Source organism: Ceratotherium simum, chromosome 30 (assembly GCF_057802395.1).
Source record: "Ceratotherium simum simum isolate JZ-2026a chromosome 30, ASM5780239v1, whole genome shotgun sequence".
In the NCBI taxonomy this organism is placed as follows: Eukaryota; Metazoa; Chordata; class Mammalia; order Perissodactyla; family Rhinocerotidae; genus Ceratotherium; species Ceratotherium simum.
In genome coordinates this window covers 20,678,219-20,699,198 of record NC_141929.1, presented here as the reverse complement: position 1 = coordinate 20,699,198, position 20,980 = coordinate 20,678,219, and the positions used below count along the sequence as shown (strand labels likewise).

Below are 20,980 nucleotides of genomic sequence, written 5' to 3'. Positions count from 1 at the left end.
CACTGGAGGGGACAGGCTCGTTTCCCATGGGCTCGTGGCTGCCAGCTTTCCCCTGTAAGACCCCTCTGGGTTCCCCATCCATGGTCCTTGCTCAGCAACCCCCAAGGATGCAGTTTGGTTTCTGCAAGTCAAGTGACCACACTGCCTAGGAGATAAGAACCATCTCTCCCTGCTGTTCCCACAGCCTCAGTCACGCTGGGGCTTAGGGGAGACTGAGGCAGATCAGATCTTTAGCAGCATGGGAGGGTGGGTTACTTTTTGAAAATGTTTCCTCCATTGCAAATAGGTGCTAGAGTGACCTGGCACTCCCTTACTGCACAGACATCCAGGCGTCACACCAAGTTCATATAGGGGGTGTAGGGAGAGTTGGGGAGGAAACATTTTCATTCTCTAGGCGTTTATTTCTGAACTGGACCTTTATTCTGTACTGTAATTTAATATATTAGGGGCCGTCTAAGGGAGTGTGCTGGCTGACAGTGTGGGCTTTGGAGTCTAACAGACCTGGGTTGTTATAGTCCCAGCCTGTAAATAGAAGCTGTGTGACCTTGGACAAGCTACATCACCTCTCTGAGCCTCAACTTCCTTCTTTATAAGATGAGATTGAAAAGAGCATCCTCCTCTTAAAGTTGTTGGGACAATAGTAATAATAATATGGTTTGAGCTAGGCATCTGTGAACACCCTTCTAAAAGCCAGCTGTGGGACCTTGAACTAGCCCCTCACCCTCTCCAGGTCTCAGTTTCCCCTTCTGTGAAATGAAGACATTGGGCTGACCTTTAAGGGTCCTTCTAGTCCTGACAGTTATAAGATGCTCGGGATGTCATGGTCCATGGCAGTTGTCCAAGGCAGTGGGATCTCACGGGTTCACGAGACAGGAGAACTCTGTGGCATGTCTCATTCCCACTCAAGAGCCCCCCCAGGAGAGATATTCCCCCTTCCACCCACCATGGGGACCCCAGCACAAATTTGCCCCGCCCCTGCCCCAGCACCTCCATGTTCTGTAGCCCAGAGCTCCCCTAGGCCCCCGCCCGGAGTAGGCACATGCTCTCAAAGTCACCATCCTCTCCCCGGAGGTTGACAGCCAGGGTACACGAGTGCCCAGCCTGCAGGGTCCGTGCGTGCCGTGTGGGCGCCTCCATCACCTGCCTGTTTGTGTCTCTGCAGGTGAGCGGAGGGTCCTTCCCTGTGAGAAGTCAGAGCTGTGCACGTGGGCAGGCTGGCTCCGCTGTTCTGCTCCAAGGATTACATGTCCTTCAAACGCCCCTGCCCCTGTAAGTCTCCCCCGCATCCTCCTGTGGCTGGGGGCCGGGAGAGGGCAGAGCATGGAGTGGGGGTTGCAGAGACTGTCTCTAGGATGTTTGGCCGAAGAGCGCCAAGGGTCTGATCAGGGGCTGATGTGATGCGATGGGTGGAGGGAGGGCAACACAGAAGACCCAAGAGATGTTTTGCCACTCCTTCTGTAGCAGCACTTCCCAAAGTGTGGATCAGGCTTCCTCCTAGGGATATTAATGGGGTTACTTTAAAAACAAAATTCCATGGCCAAATGAGTGTGGGAAATGCCGAGTGAGACAAGTTAAGTAGATTTTTCTACTTCAGGACTTTTCAAAGCCTTTAATGTGGTGATGTGTGTTGTGAGGCTCCCGTAGGAAAGAGAAAGCCCAGTGGTGTTCCCACATTTAATTGACCACAAGGAACGTCTCACGGGATTGGTGCTCCACAGAACACATTCCTTGGAGTTCTGTGTCCTGAGGAAACCCTTCCTGGAGCATCCCCACCATGAAGCCCCTAGTTTACTAATTCATTTCCTCTAATGAAGCAATTAGAGGATTTCACCCATAACATTCTTGTCATGGCTCCTTGATGCCCACGAGTCCAGGCAATGGACTGAGTCAGGTGTCCCCCTGGGGCTCAAGGCTGCAGCCCGCTTTGGCTGATTCCTCTAGTCTCCAGCAGCCCTGCCTTCACCGACTCATGCTGGGGACCCTAACCCCAGGGTCCCCTTCACCTCTCCCCATGGCAGCCCCCTGCTTCCTCCCGTGCTGTTCCCTGAGCCCCCCCAAACCACCATCACTTGCTACAATTTGGAAGGACATGCCTAACCTCCCATGCCTTCTCCTTGATGAGTCGGAACTGTGAGTCTGTGTGAAATCAGGACCCCACCTTAGCCCCCTTTTCTACTTGTCATCTCCCCTCTCCCACTCTCACTCTGGTAATGCCTCAGCCCCACTCACCAATATCTTTTCAGATTTGTACCATTGGTTGCATTTCACACATCTTGGGGTTGGGGGCCTCTCTTCCAAATAGTTGAAACCCCAATTGTTAAATCTTTGAGAAACCCCAATTGTTAAATCTTTGAACATCAAGGGGCTGCTGCAGTGGGGGGGTAGGGGGAGCTGGCGTATCCCATCTGGGTGGGATCATCACCAGGCATGCCCAGGGGAATAAGGTGGCAGTGAGGTTCACTGTGCAAAGAGTTTAGGGGGGGTGGGGGAGCCCAGCCTTGGCTACCATGGGTACCCAAGGAGGGCACAGGTCAAGAGCTAATAAGAGCATTTCTGATGGACAGTAGAAGCTCAATAAGTTATTGTTACTGTTGTCCTGTGGCTGCTGTTATGGCTAATCAAGAAATCAAAGCCCAGTCCCAGGCCGGGTGAGAAGGCTGCCATTGGAGCACGTCGGAGCCCAGGGACATTGCCCCACAGAGGGCTTGCGGGGTGGTGTCCTCACCCCTATGAGCAGTTGGGAGTGGAGAAGCCTGGGGCTGCTGAGTGTGGAGGGCTTTCCAGAACCTTCTGGGGGCAAGCCAGGCCCTTCAGAGCCCTGTGTGTCTGCAGTAATAGAGACCATCGCCCCAGGACAGCCCTCTGCTATATATATATCCACCTCCTGAGGACTCCAGGGTGTGGTCATGGATATTCTGGGCTGTTCAGAAGCGGTTCCTTTACACCTCTGAAGTCCCCCCTCCCCGTACAGGCCTGGTGCCTGGCATGCAGTAGGCACTCAATAAATGTTTGTTGAATGAATACATGTATAGTCCAACGCTCTAGATGAGGAGCTGGAGGCGGTGGATGGGGGGAGCTGAAGCTCCTGACTCTGCCGCCAGGTTCTCTCCGTGGCTTTGGCCAGCCAGTCACCTCTGACATGAAGGGTGGTCAGCCCAGGGGGTTCCAGGAGCTCAGGGCTGCTGTGAGGCTCCTTGGGAGGAGAGAGGAGCACAGGTGGGCAGAACCCCAGTCCCCCCACCCCACACGTTGCTTCACATGGGGTCTGCTCAGATCTCATCTGGAGAAGGGGTCCCAGGCGGTGGCAGGCCCGGTGCTGTGGGGTGTCCGGGCTCACCCTTCCTCCTCCATCTCACTCCTTCTCTGCTGGATTTTCTCCTCTTGTCATCCAATCCAGCTCTTTCCCTTTTCTCCAAACTTGTCTGAGAAGTGCTCACTGTCCCCCTGTTCACCCCCAGTCTACTTCAGTCTGGCTTCTGCACCCCCACCCCAACACCTCATCCACTTCTGTGTCGCTAAATCCATCCCAGAGTTTCCAGTTCTCAGCTGCATCTGACCCTGCGGTCACTTCGCTTAGCTGATGACTCCTCCTTGGGTTCCCTGACTCTGAGCCCTCCACGCTCTCCTGCAGCCCCTCTGGCCGTCTGCACTGACCGCCCATTCATGGTCTCCTTTGGTGGTGAGGGAGGGCGGATTCTTCCCGTACCTGCCCTGGGATGCTGGGCCCCCCAGGACTCCAACCCCACCCTTGCCCTTCCCACTGCCCTGAGCACTCCAGACCCCCTCATCCTCAGTCTGCTCTCAGCTGCAGCCTCTAGGCTGGCAGCTTAAGACTCTCCCACCCCTTTCTGCCTGAGCTTCCGATTTCCTCCTCTGCCTTGTGCTGCCTGTCTCCTGGGCAGTCCTCACCCCAGCACCTCTGATCCAGCTTGTCCCAAACTGAACTGTTTGTCTTCCCCTCCAAGCCGGCTTTGCTTGATTTTGCTCTGTTGGTTTGGAGCATAACCATCAACTCAGTCCCTCAGGCCAGAAATCTGGGAGTGACCCGAGCTCCCCTCTGACACACCCATTACTGCCAACCACCCAAGGGGACCCTGGGGTTTCCCAGTTAGGTCAACAGATCTCCATCCTGACTTCGCCCCATCCAGGCCCCCTCGTCAGACCCAGCCTGGAAATCGCTGCCTCAGTAAGTGTTCATTGAATAACCGGACAAGAGGGAGAATCAAGAGGAGGCAGATGCCTGTGGGCAGCCTCCTGGGCTCGCAGACCAGAGGCCCTCAGGCAGGTTCTGGAGGGGCCGCAGAAGCACAAGAGCTCCAGCTGTCCAGAAAACACGCGACATGGGAACACTGAGGAAGGGAACCAGAAGTGCCAGGAGGGCCCTGCCGAGGACACACGCCCTCTTTCTGAACACCTTCTTTCCTGCTCTGTGAATTAAGACACCTGACAGGGAATTGCTTTAGCTCCTAGCTCACAAAATCATCCTGCTCCGTCGGTACGTGTGAAGGTACCCAAGCCCATTAAAACCTGGAAAACAGGGTAGGAGCCAAGGCTTGTTCCTATTTGGGTTTCTCTACCTCTACTCCCTCCCAATTGAGAAGGGCAAAAAGAAAAGTCCCCAGAAGGAAAAACAAGCCCCAAAGTTTCCCAAGCAAGACCCCACCCCAGGAGTTAGGTCTCCGGAGCTGGAGGAAAGAGCTGAGGTCGACCAGGCAGTGGGGAGCAGGGCGGCGGGCACGGGGCTGCCCAGCTTGCACAGCTTCAGACACTGGGCGATGTGGGACCGTCCTCTGGCCTCTCAAGGGTCGGGCAGGCGTGAATCAGGCCAGGCTGGGCCGGCCCCTCCCAGGCACTGTCTACACCCCAGCATCCCCCAACCCGATCTCACCTTGCAGGTGTTTGAGCTCATCAGCCCCTCATAGAGACAGCCCCAGCAGACCTCATGGCCCCCGCCCCCCAGTTCAGCAGTGAGAAGACTAAGACAGAGGGAGGGGGCAAGAACAGGGAGGAGGAAGGCAGGGGAACCCCTGACCCAGGGGGGTTTTGGCCACATGGCTGCGAGAGGGAAGTCGGGTCTTCTACCTGCAAGTGCCAGGCCTGTGAACCATTTTCCAGCCTTAAGCACTGAGTGAGAAGAAGGAGGACCAGCCTGGCTCGTCAGGAAGGCTGGAGGCGTGGGAGCCTTCTCCATCTGGCCCCAGCTGGGCAGAGTGGCCCAGGATTCCCCGTGACCCAGGCTCCAAGGACAGATGCTTCACAACCTCTTCTTCACCCCCTGCAGATGGCAGCTCCATGGAGCTCCCTGTGACATGGGGGTGGCCTGCCTCCCTCTGGCCTTGGGGAACAGATCTGGGAGAGGAGGGGCTTTGGGTCCCTAGGGGAGACTGAGCCTGTAGCAAAGCAGGAAGGAGGGCAGAAAGTAGCATCCATTGATCCGTGGAGAAGTCAGATGGGGCTTGTCTCTGCTAAGCTCCCAGGCTGCCTGCAGGTTGGCAGGAATCACAGCCTGGCAGAGCCTCTGGGTGGGCCTGGGTCTCCCTCAAAGTCAGCGTGATGTGGTAGACGGTGCTTGGGTTCGAGTACAACCTGGCACTGACATTTACCAGCTGTGTGGTCTGGAGCAAGCTACTTAATGTCTGGAAACCTCAATTTGCTCATCTGTGAAATAGAAATAGTCATACTAGCCTTTTGGTTTGATGCTCAGATTTGATGTGCCACAAGGAGAATCTAGCTTGGTGCCAGGCACAGAGAAGGTGCTCAAGAAACTTGAAAGCCTTGTCCTCTTGACCACCCTCTCTCTACACAGCTTAATATTACTCGAGTCTTTGGTGATAGAGCAGGGAAAATGGAGAGAGCTGGGGACTTTGGCGATGAATTTGGGGTTTGGACCACATACTGCTGTTTTCTACTCTGCTCACTGTAACCGTTGCCTCTGCAGAGACTTAGCTGTCAACAGAAGGAAGGACTTGAGGGCAAGGAGGGCAAATGAAGGGACACACCCCACCATTTACCACTTCTGTGCCCAAAGCAGACATCATGAATCAGTTGCAGCACTCTTTCCTACTGAGCCTGGATACAACCTCAGACTCTCTTTAAACACATGCAGGCACTACCCAAGGATAGGCAATACCCTGTGAAATGAAACCTTTGCCCATTCCTGGCTGAGGTCTGACTTTGGAGTGGGCAAGGGAATAGAAGGAGTGACTTCAGCTAGTCACTTCTCTCTCGGCCTCAGTTTCCTCATCTGTAAAATGGGAGTTGATAAGAGTATCCACCTCAGAAGGTTGCTGTGAGGATCAAATGAGACATCACAGGTAAAAGGCTTACAAGGCCTTATGATCATTTCTTTACGTGGCCCCCTTTCTTCCCAGAAGCAGCTCTGCAAGGGAGGGGTCAGTGTGCCCATTTCACACACGAGGAAACTGAGGCTCAAGGATGTGAGGAAACTAGGTGACACAGCTAGAAAATGGTGGGGCCAGGGGTACATCCCGGGTGAGTCTTTCCAGGGCTCACTTGTAGTTAAACTACAGCTGGATGAAAGGACAAGGGTGCAGTCAGGTCCACTCTTCACCCTCACCCCTTGAATGGAGAGTCCACTCTGTGGCAGGACTTCATGGCCCCATGAGCATCCTGGCTGCCCACCTCAGAGTTCTCTGGTCTAGGACGGAGTCTGCCTGTGGCGAGTGCTCAGCATGTGACAGCTAATCTTAATGTTAAATGTACAATCATTTTATATTCAAGTCCCTGGCAAGAGGACACAGCCTCAGCTTGAGCACCTAATGTAGTAATAATAACAGTAGCAGTGCCCCCCAGCTTTTGCGGAGCACTCCCAGCTGGCAGAGTTTTTGCACTTCACTGTCCCCTGGCAGGGAGCACCCTGGGTGATCTCATCCAGCCTCGTGGCGCAGAGCAGCATCCATACACTGACAGTCCCCAGATTTACATCTCCAGCTCCCAACTCATACATCCAGCTGTCCGCCCCGTATCTCCACTCGGATGTCTACAGAGCATCTCAGATGTAACATGTCAAACCTTAAATCTTGACTCACTTCCCCACAAAACCTGCCCATCATCTTCTGTATCTCAGGAAATGGCAGCTCAGTCCTTCCACGTGCTCAGGCCCCAAACTTGTCACTTTTTACTGCTCTCCTTCTCATTCACCCCAAATCTGATTAATCTGAAAATCCTAACTGTTTCATCTTCAAATCTGACCCCATCTTGCCACCTCCACCGCTAAGCCCTGGACCAACGACACCATCATCATCACCTGGACCACTGTCCTCGCCTCCTGTCTCTTTGCCTCCCTCTTGTCCCCCTCCAGCCTCTTCTGCTGCAACCAGAGACTGTGGGAAAGGGAAGGATCTAGAGACTGAGCCTTGGGTTGGTGGAAGGCAAAATCGTTTCTGTATCTAGAAATCTTGCCAAGGAGAGCATGCTCCCCAGAGTTGTCACCCACAGCGTCCCAAAGCCAAGTGCCCTGAGGAACATTTACGTGCAAACACAAATGTGTAAGGACATTGCCACTTCTCTGCCAAGGGCTGCCCTAGATTAGCTACCCCGAAACTCAGCTCCGCCCACACCTGGAACCGTGCCCAGGGTGATTGGCAAGGCTGGTTGTCCTCTGTGATGTCGCCGCAGACGTGTGCAGGCCTGCATGCTTCCCAGACAGGAGAGAGGCCCCAGGAGACAAATCCCATGCCCCGTGGACCCAGGGAGCACTGGAGGAGGAGACAGGATTCAAAAACAGGGCTTCTGGGTCCAAGCCCAGGGCACTGGCCATGCTGGTCCCCCTGGGAGCTTGAGGACATTGTCACCTCCCAGTGCTCCCTCTACTTGCTTCTCTCTGCTTTTAAAGCACCATGTCCCCCCTTAGTCCCCAAACCATCAGCTTCCAGGGGCTGCTCCTTCTGCCCACCTGACCCCACCTGGACTCCATGTCTGTAGGTGACCTCCAGGCCTTGCTCAAGAGAGTCATTCCAGAGCTTTCCTCTGCCCATACCCCCAGGCTCTTCAGCCCCTGGATGATACTTGTCTCCCCTAGGAGTGGGGGTAAGAGTGGGGATGGGGGGTGGATGTAGCCTAATGCAGTAGAAGCAGCAAGAGCTAAAAGACCCAGATTCACAAACCATTGGAGCAAATGCATTGCAATCCTGCAAGCCTCCATTTATTCACCTATAAAATGGGATAATGAGACCCAGTTTCCAATATTACCATGAAAGTTTGGTGAGCAGATAGATGCTCAAAAGGGTTTGTTCTTCTCTTTCTCTTCTGGCTCTTGAATCCCACTGTGAGAGCGGTGGAAGTCAGTCTTCCCTGCAGGCTCCTCCCAAGACTGTTCTGAGGGGAGATGGTGTCTTCTCTCTCCCTTCCCAGCCAGCCCCAGGTTGATGTTGAGAGGCAGCATGGCACACCTGGCCCACCTTCACTTGACAGGCTCTCAGCAGAGGCAGCCAGGTACCAGCCTTTTGCCAGACCCCATCACGGGCACATGATGGGATAACTCAAGAAAACGGATTCTCCTTGCCTTGTAGATGGGATGTAAGAGGTCATCGGCTGACCCTATGGGACTTACCTGGGACTCTACCCCAACTGCCTCTTGCCACGGATGCAGAAACTGAGATGCAGATTGGGGACTGGACCAGGTCACACAGCGTGTTTGTGGCTAAAACGTTGATGCTCCCAGCCTGACTCCGTGTAGAGTGCTCTTTCCACATGGAGCCTGCTGCCCTGTTCTCAGTGGAGATGCAGAGAAAGAGCAGCCCTCTTCTAAAAGTAAAACTGTGACCCAAGCTGCGTCTTTAAAAGGACAAAGGTTGTTACAACCTGGTCCCCCCTCAGCCTCAGTTGGAGGCAGTAGACAGTCAGACCAGCAAACCCTTCCCCTCCTGCCTGCTGCAGTCCTTCCCTTCTGGGGCCCAAGACACCAGGAGACTCTGTGAACATCTGGAGTGAGAACTGAGGAATTCCTTTTCTGGGCATTTTCTAGGGTTGGGTTTTTGCTTGTTTTGTAGAAACACCAGTTGACAAGAGTCAATAGTTAAATGTTCAGGAGTTTCGTGAACCATTGTTAAACCATTGGTAGCCAGCTTAAAATCTACCATGATGAGAATAGTTACACCATGGAAATTGGCAAACACTACAAATCAGGGATTTTGCTTTTTTCTTTCTTTCTTTTTTTTTTGGAAAGCTGGTTTATCAGCACACGATTGTGTATAACATACATTCAGAAAGGTACACAGATAATCAGTGTACATCTCACTGAATTTTCACAAACTGAACACATTCACATCAAAAAACACATCATTACCTGCACCCTCGACCTCCTCCCATGCACTCGTCCAGTCACTACCCATGCCAAGGGCAACCATTGTCTTGACTTCCATCACCATAAATTAGTTTTGCCTGTTTTTGAACTTTATATGTATGGAATCATCCAGTATGTTCTCTTTTGTGTCTGGCTTCTTTTGCTCAACATTCTGTTGTGAGATTCACCCACAGTATTGCGTATAATTGTAGATCATTTATTCTCATCACTATATAGTATTCCATTGTGTGACTATACCACAAATAACTTATCCATTCGACTTTAATGGACATTTGAGTAGTCTTCCGTTTGGGGCTATGAAAGAATAGTGTTGCTGTCAATGATCTAGTACAGTGCTAGCCAGTAGAATTTTCTGTGATAATGAAAATGTTCTATATCTTCACTGTCCACTATGATAGCCACTAGCCACATGTAGCTATGGAGCACTTGAAATGTGGCTAGTGCAACTGAGGAACTGAATTTTTTCTTTTATTTTAATTAATTTAAGTAGCTACATGTGGCTAGTGGCTACCATATTGGACAGCACAGTTCTAGTACATGGCTTTTGGTGAACATATGGATGCATTTCTGTTGGAGAATGCATTCTGCCTAGGAGTGGAATTTCTGGCCTACAGGGTGTACATATATTTGGCTTAATAGATAGAACTAAACTGTTTTCCAGAGTGGCTGTACCAATTCATACTCCCATCAGCAATGTCTGAGAATTCTAGTTGCTCTATATCCTCACCAACACTTGGTAGTGTCTGGATTTTTTCATTTTAGCCACTCTGGTAGATAGTAGAGAGATCACCTTGTGGCTTTCATTTGAATTTCTTTAGCACCTTGGATATCCTCTTTTGTAAAGTGATTGTTCTAGTCTTTTGCCCATTTTTCTATTGGGTCTTTTTATTATTGATTTCTAGGAGTTCTTTATATATTCTGAATACAAGTCTTCTGTCGGATCTATTATTGCAAAAATCTTCTCGCTCTTTGTGGATTGCCTTTTCACTCTCATAATGGTGTCTTTGGATTAACAGATATTTTTAATTTTTATATATAAAGTCTTTATTAATCTTTGTATATAATTATTTACTTTATGCATATTTAACTTCAAAATTTATAGAAAATAAAATGATACAGAACATAAGATGATGGAATACCCTCTTGTACTTTTTAAAAGCAGAGGATTTTATTGTTGTACTTCAAAGAATAAAATTTTATAAATGTGAAAGCCAAGGTGGACAGCTTTTAAGTCGGGTGGCAGCCTTGTTAAAGAGTTTTTGTTTATTATTGAAATTTCAGATTTTAGCTTCAATGAAATTTAAAGGACTGCTCATGAAATTATTCAAACGTTTTCAAAAATCTCGTATTTTTTTCAAGTAAAAATATACCTCCAACACTAAAACATCGACAGGGATCTCAATAGTTTAAGGATTATTAGAGTACATATGGCTATTATACAAGCACAGTATGTCACCAACACTCTCTAAACAATGAGAACTGCAGTGCTGTGGCATTCTCCCCTGTTATCCTGGTAAGGAAGCAGAATGATCAATTACACCTGGGCAATACTAGCACACTGGTTTATCTACCAAGCGTAAAATCCAATTATCTAAAACAACATGACTATCAAATTCCCAGACAGTATGTAATTCATAACTGAATTTGTGTATTCAGAAACCTGTGGAGTGTGCTTTGAGTTCTTTTAAAATATAAATTATATTGAGCATTAAATAAAAACCCTGAACTACATAGTATAACCACAATAGTGGCTGAAGTTCAGTAGCTGGTTTAACCAATGTTTACCTATCATTTCAATATCAGTTTCTGCTCAATCTTAAGCACATCCAGCACTTCTCCTGCAGTAGGATTTATTTTTAAGTGCTCGAGAATGAAAGGCCCAGCTCACAGCATTGTCTTACGACAAGAGCCATGAGGATGGGAAGCTGGTCACACAGGAGAAAGGTACGCACAATATTTTCCCTTTGTTCAACATTGGCTTCGATTCAGAGTATAATGCAAAAACACGTTACAAAAACTGAATGAGGGTCTGTTTCTAAGTTTAATTCAGTAATCAAAAACTGTACTTCAACTGCAAAACATCTTTGCAGGACTGGAAGTACTAAAGTGACACTGATACTGAAACATAGGTAATCAGAGGAACCAAAGGCCCTGGTCATGTGAGTCGTCATCCAAAGACAGCCTGGGTAAATAGCGCATATTTCCTGTCAGCTGCTGCTAAGACTTGCATTTTTCCAACTGAAAAGCAATCCTGCAGGGCTTTTTACTTATCACTTATTTAAGAAAGGTTGTTTTAGATCCCCTCGTTGAACATGAGGCCTAGGTCTCAAAATTAGTTTTGCTGTATCATCACAAGACATATTAATCCTGTTTGACCTTGAACTGCTATAACTGATGGTGCGACTACTCTCTTGAGTATCTCGCAAAGAACAAACCGATTAGAGGGAAACAGCTGATCGTGAAAAGAATGGATGATTCCATAAAGATGTGAAGAAGGCCCCTTTTGTGTCTCAGGATCTATTAACCAGTTCCAAGCACCTGGACGAATACCTCCATGAGAAGCATTCTCCAGAGTCCCGAAGCAGGTTGCAAGCGATGAATATATTTAGAAAGTCTTTCAAAACCTTCCGCTTGCTCCAGCCATGGCCTTGACCCTGTTCACATCTCGGTCCTGTCCCTGTGTAGCTCCGTAGCCCCCTCAAAGCCCAAACTCCCACAAAGATCTTTATTTTAGTATCAATTTTTTAATGGTTGGTACCTTAAGAAGTCCAAGGTCATGAAGATGTTCTCTGATGTTTTCCACTTGAACCTTTACTGTTTTGCCTTTTATATTTAGATCTATGTCTAGGGGATATTTTTAAGATTCTAAGGTTTAATTGTCATCTATTGAGTGCCTGCTGTGTGCCAAGCATCCTGCTAGACAGTGTGCTTTGATTAGTTCATAGTAGAGACTGCTGTTCCCATTTTACAGATGAAATAATAGAGGCTCAGAGGGGTGAATTGCTCAGAGGGCACCAGCTTCAAGAGGCAGGACCAGGATTTGAACCCAGGACTGTCTGTGTCTTAGCCGGAGCCTAGGACAAGATACAGGTCAGGTCTGGTGGAGGAGCTCTGGGCTTCCCCCTAAGGAAGGTGGCTAAGGAGTGACCCTTCTTCCGGAGGACCCTAGGGCCACTCACCTTCTCAGGATACCAAAGGTTGGTGAATAAAAGACCTGGGACTGGGGCCCACTTGGGTCCCAAGACAGCTCAGGGCTGCAAGCAGTTTTAGAGGTTGTGGGGATAAAGGGCTTGTCCCCAAACACCTCATAATGTTTTTAGGAGTCCATGTTCCATGAACCACGTTCTGAGAAACTGTTCCGAAGCACCAAGGTTCAATGTGATGTTGACAGTTGAGATCATTAGGATTTATTATGGCCAAGAAGTGTCTGTCTTTGCTTAGTCTACTAGTTTTTCTCATCCTACCTACTGAAGTGACATATTATGTGAATAGATTTCCTGATCTTAAACCATTCTTGCATTCCTGAAGTAAGCCCTTTCTACTTATGGTGTATAACTTTTAATACACTGCTGCCCTGGTGCTGGTTTCCCATGTGCCCCTGTAAATTCTGGAAGCTGAGGGAACATCTGTGGAGCAGAGGACTCAATCCCATCGCCTTTAACATGTTCTAGAATCAGAACCCACAAAAGCAAAAGGCCAAAGACAAACTCAAGGAAGACAGGACTTGGGACTCAGCCACTGTGGCCCAAGAATACAGCTCTAGGCTGGTCCAGCTTGTGGTGGGATAGCTGATGATAATTTGCAGCATGCATGAATTTAACATTTTGTATATCAATTATTCATGAACTTCCTGGAAAGTCCCTGTTGCGGTAAATGGTCATTTTTCCAAGCCGTGATTCTGAGTCTCACAATACAAGCTCGGACGTGGGACCTAATCCCCTACCTGATGGGTGGGCCAAGCCAGCTCCCCAGCATCAGCGTCTTAATACAATTTCCCCTATTTCCTACTCATCGAGCATGCACAGTGGCTCTGCTAGTTTATAAAAACCTGTGTTCTTTGTGGAAAATAGCCTAAGAGCCAACTCTAGGTGGTAACATAAGAGGAGAGAAGATGAGGGAGTTGGGGCCAGTGATGATTCTGGCAAGAAAATGAGAGTTTGGTGTGGCTTCAGTGGAAAATCTAATTCTGCTGTGGCCTGGTTCTGTAATGTCAGCCAGTTCACCATTTCCTCTGCAGAAATAGGGAAAAATGGTTTGTGACTCTGTTTCAGTGAGTTTACCAGCCAATAAATAAATTATTCATGAAATCAGAGATAAAACCTTAGCGAATGATGGCAAGACGGTAAACTTATGGCATTTGGATATGTAGAGGTACATGTGAGTTAATTTTGGTGAGTTTATTTAAGCGGCAGAACGTATCTTAATTGTGGAATAAATCACTTTCGTCTTATATTTATAGAATCATGAAGGGCCTGTGGGTGGTCACTTATTATTTTTTCAGTTATATTTTAATGCAGTGGTTGAAAATCTTCTACTTGGCAGTGGAGCACTCTCCTATTAACTCTGATATATAAAACAGATGGGAGCATAGCTACTCTGCATGAAGGGAGAGCAGGGAGCTCCATGATGTACCAAGACTCCCCCTCTCAGCACTCGGGCACCTGTGTGGGACCTATTGCTTTCCACAGCTTGAGAGTTTCATTTTAGTCTGATTCATCTTCATGTTCCCATTGTCTAGCACCTGACCAGGCATGGACTTAGTTAGTATTGGTAGCACTTAGTTAGTATTGGTTAGTGGGTGGGTGGGTGGATGGATGGATGGATGGATGGATGGATGGATGGATGGATGATTGAATATGTGGATGAATAGATGGGTGGATGATTGAATATATAGATGGATGGATGAATGGATGATTGACTATATGGATGGATGAATGGATGGATGGATGATCGAGTGGATGTTGAGTAGATGCCTAGGTAGATAAATACATGGGAGGATGGATGATTGGTTGGTTGAGTGGATTTATGGAGGATTGATGAATAGGTGGATGACTTCACATTCCAATCCTCCTTTCCACTGTAATCTGCCCCACTCTTCATGCCACATATGGCCAAGTAAAAGGTGTCAGGACCTTGACATGACATTAGCTGACTTCTTGTAGAGATGCATCCCCATTGTAAGAAGAATCCTGAACACCAAGTAGCCTTTTCCTACCCCCTTCATCCCAATGTTAAGGTGACATCCCACAGCCTCACCCCAGGAGTCCCTCGTCCTTTACTGAGCTCTCTTGCGACCTCACCCCTCTGTGCTCCTGCCCATGCTCCTTCCTCCCTCCCCTGGTCTTTTTCTGCTGGTTCATCCTTCAAGGACCAGCCCCCTCTGTGTAGATGTCCCTGACCTGCCCCCAGCACTCTGACATCTCTCCATCACAGTCTCCTGGTGACCAGAGAATGGATACCAGTAAGTGGGCTAAGAAGTCACCAAAAAAAGCAGAGGAGGAGACTCAGAAGTGCCCAAGTAAGTGAGCCTGCCCTGCCATGTCCCCTGCCCCATGTCCCTCTCCACGTCCCTGCTTGGAGGCCGGAACCAGGTAACGGTGCGCAGAGGGCAGATGGTGCCTGAACCCTGTTCCCATATTCCCTCCAGTGACTTCACAGCCTCATCCTGGTGGTTTCAGCAGTGGAGGAGGAAGTGCACTGCTGAGGCCAGACTTGCCAGGGAAGTGTACCCATGACTAATGTCTTCAGAATTTTTTGTGACAGGAGGCATCAGTCAGATGTGAGTCCTTGACCCTCCTTCTCCCTCTAGCCAGCATCTCTGAGGGAGTGGGCAGGACTGGAGGTCTAAAGATGTTGGCTCAGCACCTTGGGTGTCTCAGTGCCCTTCCTTGTCAGTGCTTCTCAGGTAGCTTCAGGCTGCAAAGAGCACTTCCCTGTACCCAGACGGAGTGACTGTGGAGCTGCCTGCACGCCACACTCAGCAAGGACTTGGGAGCGATGGTCTGCCTCAGTTTCCCTGCCTGCGTGTTCCCTGGGACCCCCAGACTGAAGCCAGCCCTGACCCCAGCCCCCTGACATAGGCCTGGATCTCATTGCCTCCCCTCACACCCTCCATGGTCGCCTGGCTCCCACCCCGTCCCCACCCCTCTCACCCCTCTCCCTCCCACCCTGGAGAGAAAACTGTTCAAGAATAAGTGTTTCTTCGGACAGATAATGAGCAGGTCCAGAGAGGGCAGGGGACATGCCCAAGGCCACACAGTGAGTGAGTGGTGGAATGAGGAACAGAACCCAGTTCTCCCACCTCCACCCCCAGCCCGTCCTGCTCTCTCCCCATATTCGGTGCCACTATTTGATGAATTATCAGACAGGCCTGGGTTCAAATCCTGGATCTGCCACAAAACTAGGTGGGCAAACTTCAGCTCACCAAGACTTAGTGTCCTCATCTGTAAATGGGGGTCAGTCAGTATGGCATCTGCACAGAGAGGAAGCCAGCCTAAGACCTGGCCCACATCCAGGCCTGGGTCATGTAGGGCCTTCTGACTCAGCTGTGCTTCCCAGTCCCAGCCCTGGCCCAGAAGTCTGGAGGCGCGAGAGTGGCCCATGAGCCCAGGCACCACCCCAGCCCCAAAGGAGCCTTGGGACCCCATCTGCAGAGTAGGGATGGCACCAGGGCTGTCTCTGAGGCCTGCTCAGAGGACATCAAATTGGAGGGGTGGAGGAACTCTCTGCAGTGGCATTCTGCCCATCCTGCTCTGTGCTCGGCTCTGCATGGTGCAGGGGCTGTGGGCCTAGCCCCCTCCACACCAGCTCCATGCTCACATGGACCCTCGCAGCAGCCTCCTCACTGGGCTCCTGCCTCCCACCCTGCACCCCATTCTGCAGCCAGAGGGCTCTCCTGAAACACTATGACCACGGCCCTCCGTGTCTCCTCTTTGCCCTTGGGATAAAGGACAGTTTCTTGATTTGACCTTCAAGACCCCTCATGGTTTCGCCCCTGCCAGCCTCTCAAAACTCAGCAACATTCAGCTGTTTATATACCTTCACCCTGAAGAAGCCGGAGTTCATGGCCAACTTTGACTACGTATAAGGTGGCCCAGAAGAAGCAAAGCATCACTTTAGGGAGAGGAAAACTTGACTTTAGCAAGATCCAAAAAAGATGAGCTCCCAGCACAGTGCCTGGTAGACAAAGAGCAGCATCTTGACTAAGAGCATGGGGCTTCGGCTGCCCACTAACCTGGGTCCCTCTCCGTGGGCTGTGTGACCTTGGGCAAGCTACTTAATCTCTCTGAGGCTTAGTTTCCCCCCACCTGTTAATTGGGGATCCCAATATCGGCCATCATGAGGATTAAAGAAGATAATACGGTACATGAGAAGTACCAAGCATGGTGTGGGACACACAGTAGGTGTTCAGGAGATGGTAGCTACTCATGCTGGTATGTGGAGGGAGGGCTGCATCTCAGGGAAGAGCTGGGATTTTGAGGTACCATTTCCTCTTGATCATGGGCGTCTTTGTCGAAGCTGCTTGGGAAGCAAGTCCAGGATACAGGCAAAGCCCCCTTCATCCTCTGTCCTTGCCGCAGCTGATACAGGGGGACAGGGAGGCAGAGGGGGTGGGAAGGGAGGCTGTCATCATGTTATTTCTCTGCAGTCATATTTATCTTGATAAAATGGGCCCTACATTTCAAAACTTGAAGAGTTTCCCTCATAATTTAAAGTGGTGCCTACCTCTGCTGATCGTGGTGACTAGAAGATTAATTTCCCAACGAGCCATGCAGGCAGACGCCTGCACCAACCTGCTCCATCTGCAGGCACGGGTGATGCCATCTCTGCGCCTGGCTGGTAATGAGCCTGGCACTGCCGGGGGGGCGAGACTCTCATCTGCTGCTGAGGCAAGTGGAGGGAGGGGCGTCTTCAAGGTGACCCCACGGGGCTGGCACCTCAGCGGCAGGTTCTGCATGCTGAGCAGGCACGCACGCACATCCAACCCTATGTTTTCATTCTGGGCACCTGCAACCTTGCCGTGGGCAGCTCTCTGGTAGCACATCTGTCTTGGATCATGGGTTGTCCAGTGTTTCCCAAGCCATTGCAGCAGCTGGGACACACTCAACAGGAGAGTCCAGAACCCAGATAGCAGTATGGACCCCATACAATCCTACTCCTCCCCCAAGAGGGCTGATGTCCCTGACACTCCCAAGTCCTGTCCTTGGCTTCAAAGGTGAGAGGCCACATGGTACAGAGGAAGAGGGTGACATGGGTTGGACAGCTGGCTGGCCTGTACTTTATTAGAGAGAATACAACAGCAGAGTGACTACTGGCTCAGCTCTAGTCCCAGCCAAAGCCCTGGCCATTGGCTCAGGAGTGGCAGCATGGTGGACTGTGGTCACTCTAGATGAGTGGTGGCCAAAAGTTCCATTTCATGACCAGGTGTAATCACTGTGTGGAGAGCTGTGTTGAAAAGAATGCTGAGGCTGCCTCCTGGGCCAAACAGGAAAGAAAACCATTGTCAATTAGTAATGTCTGCCATAGACAGGGAGTAATGTCTTCCTGTCTAATTTCCATAGACAGGAAATGGTGGCACCCATGCTATATATTTTCCAGCCAAGGGCTAGATATCTCCTAAGTTGAGGTCAGACCGGACAATTTAAACTGCTCCCTTTTGCCTGGGAGAAGGAGATGTCGGAAGGCCTCTCCTTGCCATCTTTCATCTGTGGGTCTTGAAGAAAAATGGAAAACTTTAGCTTAGGGTAGCTGACAGCCAAGGGAATAAAAATGCGAAGCTGGCACTTCATCAAAAACTCAAGCAGTTACAACCAGTCAAAAAGCAGAGAAGAAACCAAATTCTATACATTATTGAAAACGGGGTATTGAAGCCTCCCAACTATTACTGTTGTGTTGTCTATTTCTCCCTTCAATTTGCCAGCCTTTACTTCCTGTATTTTGGGACTCTGTTCTTAGGTGCGTATATGTTTATAATTGTTATAACCTCCTGGTGGATTGACCCTTTTATTATTATAAAATGTCCCTCTTATTTCTAGTGAAATTTTTTGTTTTAAAGTCTATTTTTTCTAATATTAGTATAGCCACTCCAGCTTTCTTTTTTTTTTTTTTGTGAGGAAGATCAGCCCTGAGCTAACATCCACGCCAATCCTCCTCATTTTGCTGAGCTAAAGAGGCCCTGGGCTAACATCCGTGCCCATCTTCCTCCACTTTATATGGGATGCCGCCACAGCATGGCCTGACAAGCAGTGCATCAGTGCGCGCCCGGGATCCGAATCTGGGCCACCAGCAGCAGAGTGCACGCACTTAACCGCTGCGCCACGGGGCCGGCCCCCACTCCAGCTTTCTTCTGTTTTTTTTTTTTAACTTTATTTATTTTCCCCCCAAAGCCCCAGTAGATAGTTGTATGTTATAGTTGCACATCCTTCTAGTTGCTGTATGTGGGACTCGGCCTCAGCGTGGCCTGAGAAGCGGTGCATCAGTGCGCGCCTGGGATACGAACCCGGGCCACCAGCGGCAGAGTGCACGCACTTAACCGCTAAGCCACAGGGCCGGCCCCTCCAGCTTTCTTATAGTTGCTTTTTGCATGGTATATTTTTTCCATCCTTTTACTTTCAGCCTATTTGCATCTTTGTGTCCCAAGTGAGGCTCCTATAGATGGTATGTAGTTGGATCCTGTTTTGATTGAGTTGTCCAATCAATTTTCATTTAATGTTATTATTTATATTATTAATAATATAACATTATTAATAATGTTATTATTTACTGTTATTGATATATTTGAATTTATATCTGCCATTTTACTTTTTGTCTTCTAAACATCTCTTGTCATTTTGGTCCTCTATTTCTCCTTTTTGCTTTAAGTGAATATTTTCTGCTGTAATATTTAAATTCCTTTAATGATTTTTTTCACTATATTTGTTTGATTTATTTCCTTAGTGATTGCTCTCGGACCTACTATATATATCTAAACATATCACCGTCTACCTCATATTTATACTAAGTTAATTCCAGTGAGAATTAAGTTACTCCTATATAAGTCTATTCCCTCTTCCCCCTTTATGTGCTGTTATTATTATACATTAGAGAGCTTCTTTTCCAGCTTCTCATGATTTAGTGGAGAGACTAAGGCCCAGAGAGGGCCTGTCCTTGTCGTACATCCTTGTCAGTACATACATACTGGCTGTATGATTGTGGGTGAGTCATTAAATATCTTTAACCCTCAGTGCCCTCACCTATAAAATGGGGACAATTGTATAAACATTGCTTCAAGGACGAAGTGACCTCTTAGCACAGAGCCTACACATAGTAGGGGCTCTGAAAACAGTGGTCTGTGTTTGGCCCTTAAAGAATCCCAGAAATCCATTTGCCCAGCATTCTCATCAGAGTCAGGAAGCAAGCATGCCCAGCCAAAGCCATAGGGAGCTCTCTTTTTCCCAGTGCATGCCCCTGCAGGCAGCAGCCTGCGATGAACTTCAGCCAGCCAAGGCTTGGGTCTCAGGCTAGGATGACATGCTAGCAAGGCCTCAAGGCCAGCCCCTCCTGTTGAAGGTCAGTAGGCTGTAAGAGCCGCCAGCATGGGCCAGAACTGCTGGCAGGGCATGTTCACAGCCCAGGCAAAGGCCTCACGTTCATGCTTCACCTGCCTGCCCTGCCATGGACTGAGTGTGGCAGAGGCTTTTGGAAGCAGTGCTGGGAAGGGAGAGGTGGCCACAGCTGAGTGTCTAGCCTCTGATTTGCATAAGTCCAGGCCCTTGCCTAGGCAAAAAAGCCCTCCTACAGCTACCCAGGCAGGTGGCCATCCAAATTCTGCTTGATTACCACCCAAGACAGAGTCCTCCTTCCCCTGAGGCAGCACAGGGCCTCTCTGCCATTTCCCCATCTGGTCTCAAGTCTGGTGCCACTGACTCAATATGTGCCTTGGGCATTTTTGGTGTGTCCAGGCCCAGGGCTGAGCTTGAGGACACAGAGCACTATCGAACACAAGCCCTGGAAACCATGCATGATCATATGCAACAAATGCAAAATAAGGATGTGGACTCAGGCTCTGGGAGGACAGATGGGGGCTCCTTTCAGAACGGCCCAGGAGTGCTTGCCCCCGACCCTGTGGCTCCTTGAGTGTCTGAGGCTGGCTCCCTATGGGTGTCCAAAGACTGGCCCGCAGCCTCAGGAAGGGCTCATGCTTGAGGCAGGGGACACAGAGTGAGCACTGGACTTTGAAGCTTGGGCTCAGCCACGTGGGCTCGTCACCTACCAGCACTGAGCCTCAGTCCATACATCTGTAAAGGAAAAACCACATCCCTGCCAGGCTGAACTGGAGGGAATGAGTGACACTCCAAGGCACTCACTAAGGAGTTGCTGGCTCTCCCTGAGCGAGGCAGCAGGTGCCTGTGGCTGTTCCTGGCTGACTCTAACCCCTCCCCAGGACCCCAGCCTCCAGGGCCCCTTCATCTTATTCTGTAGTGGGACAAAGTCACCGTGGTCCCCAGGAGCTTCCTTGCGTAGGGCTCTCAGGAACCCATCTGTTAGTCCTAGAGGAGGTTCTTGCATCTCCCCATGCTCCTGCCACACCACACCCCTTCCCAGAAGACCCCTTCCACCCCTCTGTGCCTTTGTCCTTGCTCTTCCCCTGCCTGGAATGCCTCCCAGCCCCACCTC

General features: G+C 49.7%; 1 protein-coding gene and 1 pseudogene across 7 annotated transcripts in view; one reads left to right on the top strand and one right to left on the bottom strand.

Annotated features, from left to right (window-relative positions):
- The window catches only part of BEAN1 (brain expressed associated with NEDD4 1), a 40,495-nt gene that overhangs the window by 8,412 nt on the left and 11,103 nt on the right, over positions 1–20,980 (top strand). For 5 of the 7 annotated variants that reach the window (XM_087420156.1, XM_014788441.2, XM_087420157.1 and 2 more), the window contains one exon: positions 1,163–1,269. In XM_087420156.1, the coding sequence (XP_087276282.1) occupies positions 1,245–1,269 (25 nt within the window). In that variant the 5' untranslated portion in view covers positions 1,163–1,244. Of the gene's footprint in view, positions 1–1,162; positions 1,270–14,758; positions 14,844–20,980 lie in introns of all 7 variants that reach the window. The other 2 variants (XM_087420153.1, XM_087420152.1) reach the window with 1 other exon arrangement.
- On the bottom strand, positions 11,583–13,337 carry LOC106802036 (nuclear envelope phosphatase-regulatory subunit 1 pseudogene; annotated as a pseudogene).